This window comes from Olea europaea, chromosome 15, assembly GCF_002742605.1.
Source record: "Olea europaea var. sylvestris chromosome 15, O_europaea_v1, whole genome shotgun sequence".
Classification (NCBI taxonomy): Eukaryota; Viridiplantae; Streptophyta; class Magnoliopsida; order Lamiales; family Oleaceae; genus Olea; species Olea europaea.
The window spans coordinates 25,083,654-25,099,769 of NC_036251.1; the positions used below are offsets into that span (position 1 = coordinate 25,083,654).

At 34.3% G+C, this 16,116-nt stretch overlaps 2 protein-coding genes and 1 long non-coding RNA gene across 6 annotated transcripts; 1 reads left to right on the top strand and 2 right to left on the bottom strand.

Moving 5' to 3' along the window:
• Positions 1-8,382: 8,382 nt before the first annotated feature.
• On the top strand, positions 8,383-9,510 carry LOC111411439 (pentatricopeptide repeat-containing protein At2g15690, mitochondrial-like). The gene has a single exon (XM_023041971.1). It carries the CDS (start codon positions 8,383-8,385, stop codon positions 9,508-9,510), a length of 1,128 nt encoding a protein of 375 aa, XP_022897739.1.
• On the bottom strand, positions 9,459-12,819 carry LOC111410607 (protein disulfide-isomerase SCO2-like). Of its 4 annotated transcripts, none has more exons than XM_023041038.1 (3): positions 12,216-12,819; positions 11,587-11,701; positions 9,459-9,637 (listed from the first exon to the last, which is right to left on the bottom strand). In XM_023041038.1, the coding sequence occupies exons 1-3, from the start codon at positions 12,786-12,788 to the stop codon at positions 9,525-9,527; spliced, it is 801 nt and encodes a 266-aa protein (XP_022896806.1). In that variant the 5' UTR covers positions 12,789-12,819; the 3' UTR covers positions 9,459-9,524. The 4 variants fall into 4 exon arrangements, with proteins under 4 accessions (XP_022896806.1, XP_022896807.1, XP_022896805.1 ...); XM_023041039.1 differs by having other exon boundaries at positions 9,459-9,601; positions 11,575-11,701; XM_023041037.1 differs by having other exon boundaries at positions 11,575-11,701.
• A 981-nt stretch (positions 12,820-13,800) lies between these two features.
• Positions 13,801-14,531, bottom strand: LOC111411050. Its single transcript, XR_002705816.1, has 3 exons — positions 14,347-14,531; positions 14,205-14,276; positions 13,801-14,066 (listed from the first exon to the last, which is right to left on the bottom strand). It is a non-coding gene; the product is annotated as an uncharacterized LOC111411050 (long non-coding RNA).
• Between the last annotated feature and the right edge of the window lie 1,585 nt (positions 14,532-16,116).

Here is a 16,116-nt window from a genome sequence, read left to right on the forward strand (position 1 = left end):
ATTGATCCAGTGGTTTTACATGTACCTTTCTCACCAAATCTAGAGTCTTGAATAGTTTATCTTCCTGAGCCGGGGTTAGCACACTTATACAACTCTGTGACTCCTCACGTCAATCGTGAAATCACTGTTGTAGTTTGTTACGAATGTTCTCAATCATTGCGAGAATCGATAACTCTTGATCTTTCTTGAATAAAGCGTTAAGCGATTCTGCATTGTTCGACGTTATCATGTTGTATCGACGTCCTTTGAAATGTGATTGTGCCCAATGTTCCATCCCCATCTCTGTTAGATACTCCCATGCAGCATGCGATTTACTGTCTATTTCGACCATGAATTTCTCAAACTCTTTAAAACTATAAGCCTCTGCAGCTCTCCTAAACAACGCAATAATGCCCTTGCCTTAATACCCGATCTTCAGGTTTCCCTATATATGGTACATACAATAACCATGATGTGTCTCGTGAAAGACTTCGACGATATAATTTATTATTGACTGCCCTCGATCGGTTACGAATACAAGGTTTTTGACATCCCCAATTACTTTCCTCAACTTCGTGAAAAATCAACTCATTGCTAAATCATTTTCTTTGTCGGCTACGCCAAATGCAAGAGGGTAAATTTGAATGTTGGCATCTTGACATATTGCAATAATCAACTTGCTCCTGTATCTCGCCTTAAGGGTTGTGTTGTTGACTAGGATTAGGGGTTGCATTGCGTTTCGAAATTCTCGAACGCATTGTCCAAGGGCCATAAAGAAATACTTGAAGCGATTATCGTCATCATTCTCAATAAAAAATACCGATCTAGTATTAATTCTTCCCATGTTATAGCAATACTTGGTCAATGTAAATAAACAATAATCATAATTTAGATAATCTATTCAATATGAAATGAACGAAAAAATAAACAATTCAATTAAATAATTAATTACATATTAAATAAACAATTGAATTACATAAATAATTGAAATAAAATAATTAACAATTAAAATAACAAAGAAATAAACACCTAAACAATAAAATACTTGGCCAATTTAGCATAACTCTCTTCGGTCGAACCCATCAAGTTCTCCAATGCACATTCTTTGGCCTTCCTAGCCTTCTGATAGCTCATGACCACACAGTACTCTTGCCGAACGTATATATATATATAATTCGAATTTTCTAATATAAAGATCGATAGTTAATCCTTTTTAATGACAGGAGATAATTGTAATAACAATATTTGGTTTTGATTTCTATTTTGCTAATCCTGCTTTTGTTTTGAGTTTGCAGACTCACAAATGATCTGGACAAGTAAGTGTTCTCTTTCTTTCCCTGGTTTCATATATAATCAGCCTTTTTTTGAAATGCCTAACATCTTATCTTTCAATCGTTTCTTCTTTTCTTTTTGTTCTTTTTTATATGGACAAATACTTATAGGAAGCTAGAATAGATCCTAGGTGAAAATCGAAGGTGACAGGTCTCAATGTATGACAATATTGAATAATTTCAACAATAACCAGAACAACTTCATGCCATATGCATACATATATGTAAACAACTTCCCTCAATGTTTAGATTACTACATTTCTTTCCTTCTCGCCTTTCAATCCACTGTACTTGCACATGTTTATTCAAACTCGGGCTCAACAGGATTAGTCTTTTACAAGGACTATGCTTATAAAAGTCAAAGTCCTTTACATATTATACTCTTTCTATAGTTTGATATTGTATTCGAGAGGATCTAAAAATCGACTTCCTAATGAAAACTATCATTATTTTTTATTCTATGTTTATTTGTTTGTTTAAGGCAAATTAAGAATTTTTTTCAATTTATTGAAATGGTGTGTTCTGTGTTTATTTTGTGTGGATTAGTGAAGTTATTAGATGCAGTCTCAAAAAATATTTTAATTTTTGTTAATTAATTTGAAATTTTTATAAAAAGAGAAAAAAAAGTAAAATGATATACGGCAACGGTCAAAAAATATTGCAAAAAGTAAGATATAAACATAGAATTCAAAAAACGCTGCAGAAATGTTATTCACAACATTCAAAAATGCTTCAAAAAGTTATTAGCAACGTTCAAAAAATGCTGCAAACAGTTATTTGCAAAGTTAAAAAAACGCTGCAAAAAGATTATTAGCAACGTTCAAAAAGTACTGCCCTATCCTTCTACTCTATGAGAATATTGAGGTTTGCAACATACACTTGAACGTTGCACAAGGTCTTCAGCAGCGTTTTATGAACGTTGCAAAAGATAATTTTTGTTGTAGTGCGGGGGCTTAAAGGGATCTAATAAAGATTTAAAGTTGAGCGACTTTGGGCATCTAAATAAAGTTTAAGCTTAATTATGTGTAGAGATTAGATTCTTTTAAGTTGTATTTCATGATAGGACGAAAATATATATGAAAAGTTATATATAAGGTTATAATCTCCAATTCAAATGCGATTCCTTTCATCATGTGTTTTAGGATAGGTATCTTTTGAGAAGTAAATCCTATGTGACATAGAACACAAATCTCTCTTGGACTCTTCCATGTTAAATCTTCTCAAGATTTTATCTATGTACGAAGATTGGGATATGCCAAGCAATCTTTTAGATCTATATCTATAGATCTTGATTCCCAATATATAAGTTGTTTCTCCTATATCTTTCATGGAGAAATTGTTTGATAACCATAATTTTACCGATTGAAGTATTGAGATGTCATTTTCCATTAATAATATGTTATCGACATATAACATTAGGAATACAACCGCGCTCCCATTTATCTTCTTGTAAACACACGGTTTATCTTCACTTTTGATTGTATTATCAAAACGAAAATTTCAGCTCCTAGAGACTTGCTTTAATCCGTAAATGGATAGATAAATCTTACATATCTTGTTGGCTTCTTTGGATTCAAAATCTTCTGGCTGTGTCATGTATACCTCATCTTACAAGTTTCCATTAAGGAAACCAGTTTTGACGTCCATTTGTCATATCTCATAATGATGGTATACAACAATTGCAAACAAAATCCGAATGGACTTCAATATTGCTACAGGCGAAAAAGTTTCATCAAAGTAACACCTTGTCTTTCTGTGTAACATTTTGCTACTAGCCTTACTTTGTATGTATGAACGTTCCCATCCACATTGACTTTTTTCTTGTAAACCCATTTACAAATTATGGGTTTTGTAGTAGTCGAGAAAAATAAAATGGAATTATGCTAATATTTTGTGATGATCTAGCATCACGAGCCTAACCCATTTTAGAAACGACCTATTAAAGTTCAACTCATGTAAGATTACAAAAACCCAAGTCACAAGTTAATTAAAAACCCAGCAATTTAAGAGATTAAGTTTAAGTAAAATTGATTACAAAGATTTAATGAATAACTGGGTTGCCACAATGGTCATCTACATGGTATTTCATATAGGCAACCCAGGTTCGAATCACCATGTAGATGTTTTTTATAAAACTTTCATATGAATTATTTTTATGGTTTAGAGACTCTTCAAATTCTTAATTAAAGACTAAATTTAATAAATTTAATGATAATACAACTCCCCCACTTAATTTTTCATTAAAAAGAAATGTTATAGAAGTGGAATGTCACTTTTTCATTACACTCCTCTTCAAATCCAAATTTCATCTCATTTTCTCTCAAAAAAATATATTTCATATCAAGTTAAGCTTAAGGAATAACAAGAGTGAGAAGAAGGAAGGCTTTCTTGTTCTTTTATCCAAAAAAATTCAAGGTAGGTAGAGGTGCAGGTGTTCATTCGTTTTCAAATCTGATTTTTCGATAAATGTTTAAATGAAATGGTACCTTCGGGTACGGTGTTTTGGCACTACAACAGTTTGAATGATCATTCTCCGGCTCTACGTGTTATGATAATGCTATAGTAATTGAATTTTGCCGAAAATCTATCTACGTGCGACGGTATGAATCTATAGTTCGAAATTTCTAATTTGATAACGAATTGCACCAATGATATCTATTGAGTTTCAAACTCATGGGTTAATTCCCTTCCTACGGGTTGAATGAATTTTCCTTGGGGCGTAGATGATGGTAAAGGATGATGCAACATGTCATGGAGAATCCGGTGATTTACATTTTTAGTTGATTTTGAGATGTTTACACTTTCTTTAAATTTGATTCCTATGAATATTGTGTGGATCTATTTTACGAACACTCATTATGAATAAATTATGTTTGAAAGTAGATATATGTTATAGGAATAAATTTACAAATCATAGTATAAAAAAAAGTTAGCGACTTAAAGTTTTGATGTCCCTTCAGAAATTTCAGTTTCTGCCTCACCTTTAAAAAAAATCATAACTCTTTCGTTACTTTGTATTTTTATACAAGACCAATTGGATTGGATAGCCTAATAAGTTAGATACTGAATAAAATTGGAATCATGTCAATCCAATATCAGTAAAAGGTTATATGTCACATAAAGTAAACTGTGCTAGGTGCTGGCTCTGTTCTTCAGCTTCTACCCTTGTTTTGAAAAATTCATAACTCACTCGTTATTTGAAATTTTTGGATGAAACCAATTGTATTTGATAGTCTCATGGATTAGCTACTGAATAAATTTGAAATAATGTAGTTTTGAAGTCGGTGGAATTTTATATGCCATTTTAAGTGAACTGCACCGGTTTACCTTTCAATCGGGTCGCTGCTGAGTTTTGAAAAATATTTTAATACCCCATATGATGTCGACGGAAGCTAGTTTTTGACTATGTCATATTATAAGGAGTTTACTACCTTAAATTAAAATTTGATGAAGTTTCAAAATCGATAGCTATGAAAACAAATTTACTTTGACAATTACTGTTTGAGACAAAAAACTGGAACAACAACATTACTTTTTAAGTTTTGCCAAAATTTCACGTCAATAGTCGTTACATGATGGAACGCATTCTAAAAACATTTTTTTGAAATTGTTTTCTTTTGGAATTGAATTATTGTTTAAATAAAAAAAAGGAAAATTCTTTAATTAAATTTTAAAATTAAATCTTTATACCTTCTACTAAAAATATATTGAACTAACTTTACGACTAAGGTACAATGGTTGAGTGACGTTTTCGTCCATGCGGGTTGGGGCGTTACAGGTTTTATCCCACTAAGAAGGTCGACCAAAGTCCAAACCTTGATCTCATACATTGAGTTCATTTTGAGTTTCATGGCCTTTTGCCATCTCTTTGAGTTAACACTTGACTTTGCTTCTGCATAATTAGTAAGTTCATCATCCTCGACTAATAATACTTGATTAGTAATCATGAATTCGTACATTCTGGGAGGTTGAATGATCCTACTTGATTTACGATGAGTTGGAGTGTCCTAAAGAGTCTCTACATCTTGATCAAGAGTCTTTCCCTCAATAAGTGTGGGACCAAACTCAAGTTCATCTAATTGGTCAACAATATCTATGGATTCATGAATTTCTTCAAGTTGTATTTTGCTTCCACTATCCTCTCCTAGAATAAACTATTTCTCTAGGAATGTGGCATGTCTTGAGATGAACATCATCTTCTCAATGAGATTATAGAACTGATATCCAATTATTTATTTTGAATATCCCACAAATATGCATTTATTGGATTTAACCTCAAGTTTATCCGATTCATTTCGCTTCACATAAGTGTCACAGCTCTAAACTTTCATATGAAATAAGTTGGGTCTTTTTCCTCTTCATAACTTGTAAGGAGTTTTATTAACCGATTTAGATGGGACATGATTTAATGTGTAGCACGCAACAATCAATGTATGATCTCAAGACAATTTTGGGATGTTTGCATGACTCATCATTGATTACACCATATCCAGCAATGTGCTATTTCTTCATTCAGATACACCATTATGTTGCGATGTGTGTGGCGGAGTCCACTGCGAGAGAATCTCATTCTCTCTTAGATAATCTAAAATTTTCCCTTTAAATTATTCTCTACCTCGATCTGATCTCAGCGTGAGAATATCTTTTTCTAGCTATTTCTCTACTTCAAATTTGAATTCTTTGAACTTTTCAAATTCTTTCATGCTTGAACTTCATCAGAAATACATAACAATATCTAGAATGATCATCAGTAAATGTGATAAAGTAAGAGAAACCACCTCTAGCGGTGATTGACATGGGTCCACTACACCAGTATGTATTAATCCCCGTAGATCTGTAGCTCTTTCTCATTTTCCAGTAAAAGAAAATTAGGTCATTTTGCCTAACAGGCACAACTCACATTTATCAAATGATTCAAAGTCAGCACAACTATCCATCTTTATGTAACTTGAAAATGTGTTTGTCGTTGATATGACCCTTTCTACAATGCCAGAGATCTGTATTATTTAGATCATCACTTTTATGTCTTTTATTTTCTATACTCCTAATAGATGCTTCAGTATCGAGAATGTAAAAGCCATTTTGTAATATACAACGACCATAAAAGATATCATCTTTATAAAACGAACAACGATTGTTCTTAATACTAATTGAAAAATCATAATGATATCCGAAGGTCTGTAAATTGTTCTTGGGTCCTGAAACTTGTGCATTATTTCTCGACCAATGAACCATGATTGGGCTTGCCTATGATCATTTCGACGAATACCCATTTCGCAAGAATGTTTTCGTGCATACTTACGAACTACAAAGAACTCATTCGTGTCTATCTTCGTTGCTCACAAATGTCAATGGCAACTGTCATCAACGTAAATAATTGTGTACGTCGACTTGTTTGATTTCTTCACTTTGAACTCGAAGTTATGCCTTAAAACAATCAGGTGCACAGCTTCTTGCAATTCTTTCTTTGATTCGAAAAGTTGCTCGACATACACATCTTCATCATCGAGAATCATACGTGAACAATTAGAGGATCGTGTACTCGGTCCAACCTGTGAGCTCCCGCCCGACTCATGTCTCCTACGGGATAAAGCAATCAAATCGTCGTTTGCAAATGCATTTTCATTCTCGTTGTCTTCAACTGCCGATAGAATTATGTGCATAACAGTGTGATCATGGGGAGTAGCAGTGGTTTCGGGAATAATCACATCATCTTCACGAACAATCTGAATTGTATCTCAAACATTATTTACATTGCGATTCTCTTCATCGAAAACTTCGTGTTCACCCTCGGGGACATTCTTTCTCAATAAAGTTACGCAAAAAGGAGTCGACTTTCGACCTTGGTTCAATTTAATTAGATTCTTCATCTCCACTTTAGAAGTAACTTTGATAGGTGGAATTTGAATGGTTGAATGCTTATAAAACAAAAATCTCAATTCCATATTGTATTGAGAGGGATCGACGTTAAGCATGTGTTTGTATATAATGGTACATTTCTGTAAACGATGTACCACTTGTTATAAAAATTGCTTTAACCCTGTCTCCTTCACTCGTCAATTTTCATTCCCACTGAGCATTTTCATTCTTTTGAAATTCATCGAAGTGACAAATTGAAATATATGCTGATACCATATCTGCCACAATTAAAAATATTAGATAATAGATTAAACATAAGGAATTAATACATAATTTTTTAAATTGTTCATTTCATATTTAATTTAATTTTATACTTATAATAATTCATTGATTATTTTAATTATTTCAAAAATATTTATTTCAATTAGTATTAAATATTCATTAATATTTACAATAACAATATACATTAAATATGAACAAATAAATTATAAAATCTTAAACATTAAAAAAATAATTAAATAACCAAAAAAAAGGGAGGCGACCCATACGTCCGGGCCGGCTGGAAACAAAAATCTTTCCATCCGGCCTAGAATTCTGAAATTTTTTTCCAACGAAATACTATGAATTTTTTCTGAAATAATATGCAATACAGATGAATTTCTTTCTTTGTTTTTGCTAAAAAAATAATACATCTGTGTTTACTACTGTAATAATTCATCTGCCCTTGTCAAAATAAGATTTAAAAATTCAAACAGTATACTACTTTAACTAAAACGAAATTAAAAATACGTATTTACACTTACTAATTTCGAGTGTCGACTATGAGTAATTTTTTTGTTGAACTTTTGATAATTTTGTGAGATTTCAGTGTTCTAGCAGATGAAAGAGAAAATTTCTTTATAACTGTATTGAAGAAATTGATAAGCAAAATTGATTTTGAAATTTACGTGGGGAACTGATTTAATTTCTTTAAATATTTAAGGGTATTATTGTCTTTCAAAAATTTAACATATTTTTGTAATTATGAAACATAATAAGGGCATAATTGTTTTTTCAACACAAGAGGTTAATGTGATGAATGGAAAAAAAAAATGATCGAAATGCAAAATTTGTCCATGGACTCCGCCCATTTGAAAAGTACCCCGAAAACTGGTAGGGTTTTATCAGTTCCTACTGACTGTCTATGGTTTAAGCAATAATTTGCAGAGTAAAAATGGTTTCATCTCTAGTGTCCATTAGCAGAGCTTCATTTTGCACAGTTGTCAATTTCTCCTTCAATAAGGTACGCCCTATTTTCCCTTTCATTTCTATCCTCAAAACCCTAAAACTAAATCCTTCATTCCCGACCCTCAGAATCCTCTCCACCTCAGCTTTCTCTGAGAGTTTTCAGAGGTCAAGCCCTCAACCCTCCGATCCTTCTTGGAGTTTTAATCAAATCCCAGACGATCAGTGGAAGAACAATGATTTTGGAAATCCCAGTACGAACAGTAATTATAAAGATCAAAGTTATGCAAATAATTATAGTATGAATCGGGGTAATCCGTATCCTGGAGATCCTAACCGGACCCCTAATTTTCCCCCTCCTCAGAATCAGAACTATCGACCAGCGAGTGGTAACGTTAACCAGTGGAATAATGACAACCAAAATAATCGGTTCCCACAAAACCAAAACCCTAATTTGAGCCAAAATTATCCTCGACAAGGTGGGTTTCAGAGTCAGGGTTCTCCCCAAAACTTTCGTCAGAGGCAGAATTATCCGCAGCCTGGAGGTGGAAATCATAATCAGGGATATTTACAAATGCAAAACCCCACTTCACATGATCAGAATGCTGTGAATAGTCAAGTTGTTGATTTATTGAGTCTGTGCCGAGAGGGTAAGGTTAAAGAAGTAATTGAACACATGGAGAATGGGGTGCAAGCCGATGCTGAGTGTTTTAGCTTGCTATTTAGTTTGTGTGGGAATTCGAAAAAATTGGAGGATGCAAAGAAAGTGCACGATTACTTCTTGCGGTCGACCTTTAGGAGCGATCTTCTGTTGAATAATCGGGTGCTTGACATGTACTCGAAGTGTGGAAGTATGACAGATTCCCGGAGAGTTTTTGATCACATGCCTGATCGGAATATGGATTCCTGGCACTTGATGATTTATGGGTATGCAGCGAACGGGCTTGGTGACGATGGGTTGGCTTTGTTTGAGCAGATGAGAAAGTTGGGGTTACAGCCCAGTGGGGAAACTTTTCTTGCTGTTTTAGAGGCCTGTGCTAGTGCTGAAGCAAAAAAAAATGATCGTCTCCTCAATGGCGCAACTATAAGACTTATTCATCTGAAATGTTACAAGTGAAAATGGCATCTACATCAAGGTGGTTTTCCATTACTATCCAAGTCCTCCATCACATCAATGTCATTGCGTGCTGTTATCTTCTGCACATATCCTGCATAGACATATATGTCGGCATTGTGATTGAGGTCTACAGCCAGATATTTAACGTTAGAAAGAAGATGACACAGATTTTGCAAATCAGACTACTACTGCAGCTTAAGAAGTGTCTCAATACAAAGCTGTGGTAGAATTAATGAATCAGTAATTTGAAACATTTGCAACTTTGAACCACTAAAAATGTTCACAGTAGTCTGTGGAATTGGTAAGTTCGTTTGAGTTTTGAGGAAACTTCCATGGCACACGAGTGTTGCATTTTATAATGGGAAGAGTTCACGTTGGAACCAAAATGATGCAATATGGAAACTACCATGTCTAATCTAAAACGATGAGCGTTGAACTGAAGTTGGCACCTCTTCATGCTCTTGAATAATTTTAACTTGTGTTCTTTTTTCTGATCTTTTGATTCTTCAATATTAAATTGTTCTGTAGTATCATGGGCAGCTTCAAAACTAGAAGGCAGGGATTTCAATTTAGAAGAGGAATTGGTAGACCACCCCCCCCCCCCCCCCCCCAACAAAAAAAAAAAAAAAAAAAAATCTCTGACAAGTGACAATGACACTGTGATACCAATATAAAGGCCCCCCCCCCCCCCCCCCCCAAAAAAAAAAAACTCCCAACCCACCCACACACACAAATTTATGAGATGTTTTCATTTCTAACGAGTCCCTTCTCTGACAAACATTCACCGATCTATAAATAGATTTATCCATCTTTCAACAGGTTCATGCAGGATAATCTTTTGGGCCTAACTCTCTTGCGATCTAAATAAAAATTTGATTCTGACAGGATAATTTGAAAGAGAGAGAGAGAGTCAGGGCTGATTTTAACCAATTTCAGAGGGGAACAAGAAAAAATTTTTGGGTTCCAAGTTAAATACGCAAGGCAATGGATGGAAGAAGATTTTACTTATTAAAGAGACAGAATGAACGATTTTGGGCTGGTTTTAAATACTTCAGAACAGTTAAATCTAATGAGAGAATGAGAAGAAGAAGAAATAAATGAGAGGAAAGAAGCGCAATCACTCTCACTGAGGTTGGGCAAATCCCACTATACAATCTCCAGTAGTTTCAAAGATCAAGTCCATTCAAATAAAGAGATTGCATATATATTTACAGACCTAAAACAGTTATCCTACTAGATCAAGGCCTAGGTAGAGGAAACTTTAATGTTTAGAATCTGTCCAGTAAAGATTATTCTACACCAAGATTCTAAGTAAACACAATATAAATAAAAAAAGGGTCCATGAATGATGGGAAGTGCACATGTCCAACATATTATTAAATGGTTGAAACACTATAAACAGTAAAAAGGTAATAAAATGTAGAGAATAAATTATTAGCAGCATAATAACACAAGACAAAACAAAAGGCTAAGCCAAAATGTCGTGAAATCGTTCCATAAATAAAATACAATATTTTTCCCTTTTCAATCCTCGCTTAGCGTCACGAGGTCATCAATCCTAAGGACACACAGAGAATTCCCTTCCTAACAGAACAATAGAGGTTCTGTCTCAGAGAACTCAACACTTTTAAATATTTCAAGGTCAGACAATCCATTTTGCACAAAATGTAATCAGACACCCGACATGAGCAATCAATAAATTCAGATAAAGGAGCTGAAATTTGACTCAGTAGAACTCTACACTTTGGCATTGAAGAATGACCACTCAGCACAGCATTAAGAATAATTTATACGATTTGGGATTTCAAATCAATTTCCTAATGAAGCTCAGGTCACCGTACCAAGCAGAAGACTACAATTATAATCTTCTGCCCTCACTAAAATCTCAATGATGTCAAAATTGACAAGACTACGGGCTTGTGCCTCCTCTTTGGATGACAATACACACCATGGAGGAAAAGAATATGCAAAACAGAACAGTCATGTCCATCAGTTACAAAATTATTTTCACTCCCCAAGTAGATCAATTAAATACCCAAACAAGGAGATAGAGAATAGTAGTACCAATGCCCATACAAGGTATGCATTTGCAGATGGTCTCCTTCCCTCTTTTGTTATAATAGCTGACTAGTCCAGTTCCTTGGCAGCTCCGACATACTCCAGTCCATTCATAAACCATTGGCTTGCAATCCTGCAATTTCATAGCAAAAGGAATTATTAAAAATTAGAATGAAAAACAGGATCCAAATGGAAGAATATCAATTTATACATCATAATGTATATCAGAACCAAAGAATTTTGAAATCTACTGTTGTAGAAAAAATACAGGAGACTGAAAAGCATAAATTTAAGCACAGTTGACTCTTCAAACATCAGTACTACAGAGCTTCACTGGTAAAGCTGCAAAAAACCTACTATTTTCAACAAGAAGATTAGCTTTTTAGTAGTTTGAATCAAAATAAATTGATATGGTTCCTCTTCCTAATAGAGCATCATCATTTTCAATTAAAAGAACAATGAAACATCAAGAGAGTCAAGAGTTTATTCATAATCCACCAGTATGAAAACATTATATACAATCATCTTTAGAAACGGGATACATATTAATTAGTTCCAGGTGATAACCAAACGACAAAATGGAACTTTTTCCAAAATTGTTCATATCGGATAACAAACACTCCACTTCGAGAAAAACTCAAACTGACCTCTATCTCTGGCTCGCACCGGAGCCTCTTGTCGATTTCCTCCGGCGACACTGGGGAGGAGCCAGGGTAGGTCATCGGGAGAGGCAGGGCATCTCCATCGTCAGTCAAGTAGCTCTCACTGTCGCGCGACCACTTCTCTTTCGCATTTATTTTCGAGTTCTTGCCATTAATGTTGCTCGTAGTGGTGGCGCGAATATTATCGGACAATCTTTGTCCAATTCTGCCAGCGGCGTCGGAAGCAGCAGTCAAATTGAACAACCATAGAGGGAACGTGTTCTTTACGGTCGCTTGACAGCGGAAGGCGGTGGTCGGTGGAGGAGGAGGGCAGAGAACGGGGAATGCCGGCAGTGGTTTTGGGAGGGGGGAAATTGAACTAGGTTTTATTGGCAACATTCGAAATAACATAAATTTATGCAAATTACCATATATGCGCGTGCATTGGATGAGTGTTTTCGTGTATATATGTTTACAAATTTGTGCAGCAGAACAGAGCAGCGGGAAGAGTGAAGATAGGGTTGAGAGGCTAGTGCAGAACAGTAGAGCTGCGAGAGAAAATTGAAATGGTGGACGCATATTTATAACGTGCGCCTTTTTTAATTTTTAATTTCTGTTTTTTTTTGGGTACGTTTACATGTATTTTGCCATTTCCGGCCAAATAAGGGATTGTTTGGATAGCTTAGAAAGTTGTTAAAATCTCAAGGATGATATTAAAGTTAACAATTAATTTTAGTTACATAATTTAATATGACTTACTCTAAAACATCTTTCTAAAAAATATTAAAATAGTTTTATCTTGAAACTCTTTTACAAGAAGTAGAAAGCCTGTCAAATGGTCATTTGATCAATTTCTATCAAAAGTTTTGTCAAATGACACCTAAATAAGGAGTTACATATTTTAACACAGTTTTGTATTTTTTACTTTTTTATTAAAAAATTCATTTTACAATTTGATCAATAAATATATGTTTACTCTAAAATTACTTATAAGTAATTTTTAAGCTTAACCAAACATGTCATGATATGTATTAATCGAGTATTTCTTTACATTTCAAGCAAAACATCTAGATGAAAGCGCTATACATGAACAGACAAAAATGCCCTCTCCCTATAACCAACACGGCGATTAGCTTGCCTTTATGGGTGGCTAACAGGCAAAGAGTCTAAAAGACAAGTAGCTGTTTTCCTTTCTGTTCTATTAGAAATCAAGATAAATTAAGCACTGGCAAGATAAGAAAATATCCATCTCCATGTTTTCATGCAGATGATTATTTTGTGGGTGGGGTGAAGTTGAGTTGGGGGTGAGTGGATGATGGCGAGGAGGAGGAAGAAATTTCCTTTTATCTTTGTCTCCTTTAATTTAAATTTTTAAGCTAAAAATGAAATAAATTTATCATTTCGTCTTTTCCAAACATTTTTGGAATGAAACCGTTTAGAGATCCTTGTACCGCGCATATTCTTGAAAAGTATGAAATGTATCTACTACGATTTAAATGTTTGAAATCAGACTATACTTTTTGAAAGGTTTGAACCTCCGTTAAGTTTCTTTATTTTTATAAGGAATTAAATTTTCTTTGAGAGGCACCAATTTACAATTTAGCTTCACATAACTTGTGGATTAGTAGAATGATAGATACAATTCACAAGTTACAATACCAATAAGAAAAAGTACACAAGCATCAGTTGAATATAATTCTCCCTTCAATCTCTCCTTGGTGACATTCACATTCCGAAATTCGTATTATACAATCACTGATAAATGAAAAGCTCCAGCGCACCTTCCAAGCTAACATAGTCGTAACTTCTGATGTTTTACATTATTCTTCCTCCGACAGATGATTTGCCGAAGTGAGCCTAAAACCAAAAAAAAAAAAAAAAAATTCTTCACTGGTTAATATTTTTGCAGGTGTACAAATGTTTCATCACAAAGGATCCTAAAACAGAAACTCTTAATTGGTATAATCTGTAAAGCGTTCTGAGATCAGGACTTACTTGAGGTTAACACCATCTTTCTTTGTCAGAGATGTTTGGGTGTTGCCTTGGAGCTTGTTATTTTGGAGAAGTCTGTTCATCATAGCACGCGTGTTAAGCATAAAAAATGATCACCATGTAAACGTTCTGTGGAAGAACTTACACTTCATGCAGATTAGGAAATTCTCCCAGTGATTTTGTAGGAACCGATCCTTGTAGTTGATTGTTCTCCAAATGCCTTAATCAGGTAGAGGGTATTAAGTTGTAATTAAGATGTAAAAAACGCGACTAGGTTAGAAGATCCCGTTGTGAAAATTGAAGAGCTTACAAAGTTTCTAAAGCATTCATTCCACTCATATCAGGTATTGTACCTGAAAGCTTGTTGCATCCAAACCAACTGAAATGGAATTTTTCTGATTATAAGCAGAGAATCAATGACTAATAAGAGCATGGAAGCACATTCGAGGAATTACTTACAGATGCTTTGCTGGAAAAAATGAGTAAATGACTCACTTTTGGCAAAATTTTCGGTGGGACCTGTTGGTCTAATTTGGAAGATCGAAGTTGATCCTTGTTCTCCGTGAGAGCATCGAAACCATATATTTATTTGTCAAAATTGATGAATTGATGAATGAGAAATTGGAGCTCAAAGATGACCATCGGAAGATAGTTATTTGGGAAAAATTGAAGTTAATCCCACATAGGAAAAATATGAAAGCAAGAACCATTTTAAATATAGTTGTACTTTGGAAGGGTATAATCATGTATAGTATAGAGGCTCTCTCCACGTGTGCGCACAGGGGGAGTGCAAATCTCGGACCGAAATTGCCTTTGGACGTAGGGCGCGACCTACGTACACGAATGTCGGATCGAACGGAGCAAAAATTGGCCCCTCCGGAGAGCCCATGTTTTGCAATTTTTTTCCCAGAAATTGAAATGACTCCAATGTTAATTGCCATAGAGTTAATGACAGATTTATGCTATATTAAATATCAAGTTTTCCAAAAATAAAATATATGAAAAATCTCACCAGGAAAACACACGAAATTCTCTCTGCACGAAAATTTTCAGATTCTGTCGTCGTCTTCTTTCTGTCCAATGAAGTCTTCGTGGTGGTGATACTGTTCAGAAGCTAAATCGGTTCGCCGGAGTAGTTTCTGTAGTGCTCAGATTCTGCTGATTTTGCCGTTATATCCTGGGAAACAGACACTTGGACTAGACCTCAAGCACTTACGGTGAGGGGGCGAATATATTTTAAAGAAACTGTGTTAACACATGCCTCGGGTTGAAAATTTATCTGCTGTTTATTTAGTTTGCATTTTATTCTTGCAGATTTATTTATTTAGCGATTGACACGTCTCATTTATTATTTGTTAAATTTATGTTAGAAATATATTTCTAAAAGAAAAAAAATAAAATAAAATACAGATTTTTTTTTTCTCAATTCGTTATGTGTGAAAAATAGATTTCACATATATGTATTTCTATTTGTAAGTGGAAAAATTTGTGTTGTTTTAGTTAGTGTATGAATAAAAATACTTTATGCAAATTTTGTACAAATACGATGAGCTTCGCCTACAAATACAGTGAGCTGCCATACACGGTGAGTTTTCTGTAAATACGGTAAGCAACATATACGGTAAGCTGTCTGGCATATACGGTAAGCTGCCATATACGATGAATTGAACTGCAAAATACGGTAAGCAATTGCCATGAATCCGGTGTATACATCACATATACGGTACATGAGAACCCGATTCTACTCCATACACTACAAATTAAATTTACCAACAAATTTAAAACAGATTCGTAAAATAAAAATTGGTTTCTTATATTGTTAATTTTAGAAACTAATTTTTTTTGTTTAATTTTACGAAATGGCAAACGAATTGACCAACATGTATGTGACCTAAACTGTACCTACTGAAAATTA

What these genes read in the sequence shown, in the direction of transcription:
- LOC111411439 (XM_023041971.1), top strand. Translation starts at nt 8,383, where the DNA reads ATGGTTTCATCTCTAGTGTCCATTAGCAGAGCTTCATTTTGCACAGTT.
- LOC111410607 (XM_023041037.1), bottom strand. Translation starts at nt 12,788, where the DNA reads ATGCGTCCACCATTTCAATTTTCTCTCGCAGCTCTACTGTTCTGCACT. An exon ending in GGTGCGAGCCAGAGATAGAG is followed by an intron (nt 11,702 to 12,215) that starts GTCAGTTTGAGT and finishes ATGAAATTGCAG; the next exon opens with GATTGCAAGCCAATGGTTTA. An exon ending in CATACCTTGTATGGGCATTG is followed by an intron (nt 9,638 to 11,574) that starts GTACTACTATTC and finishes ATCTGGCTGTAG; the next exon opens with ACCTCAATCACAATGCCGAC.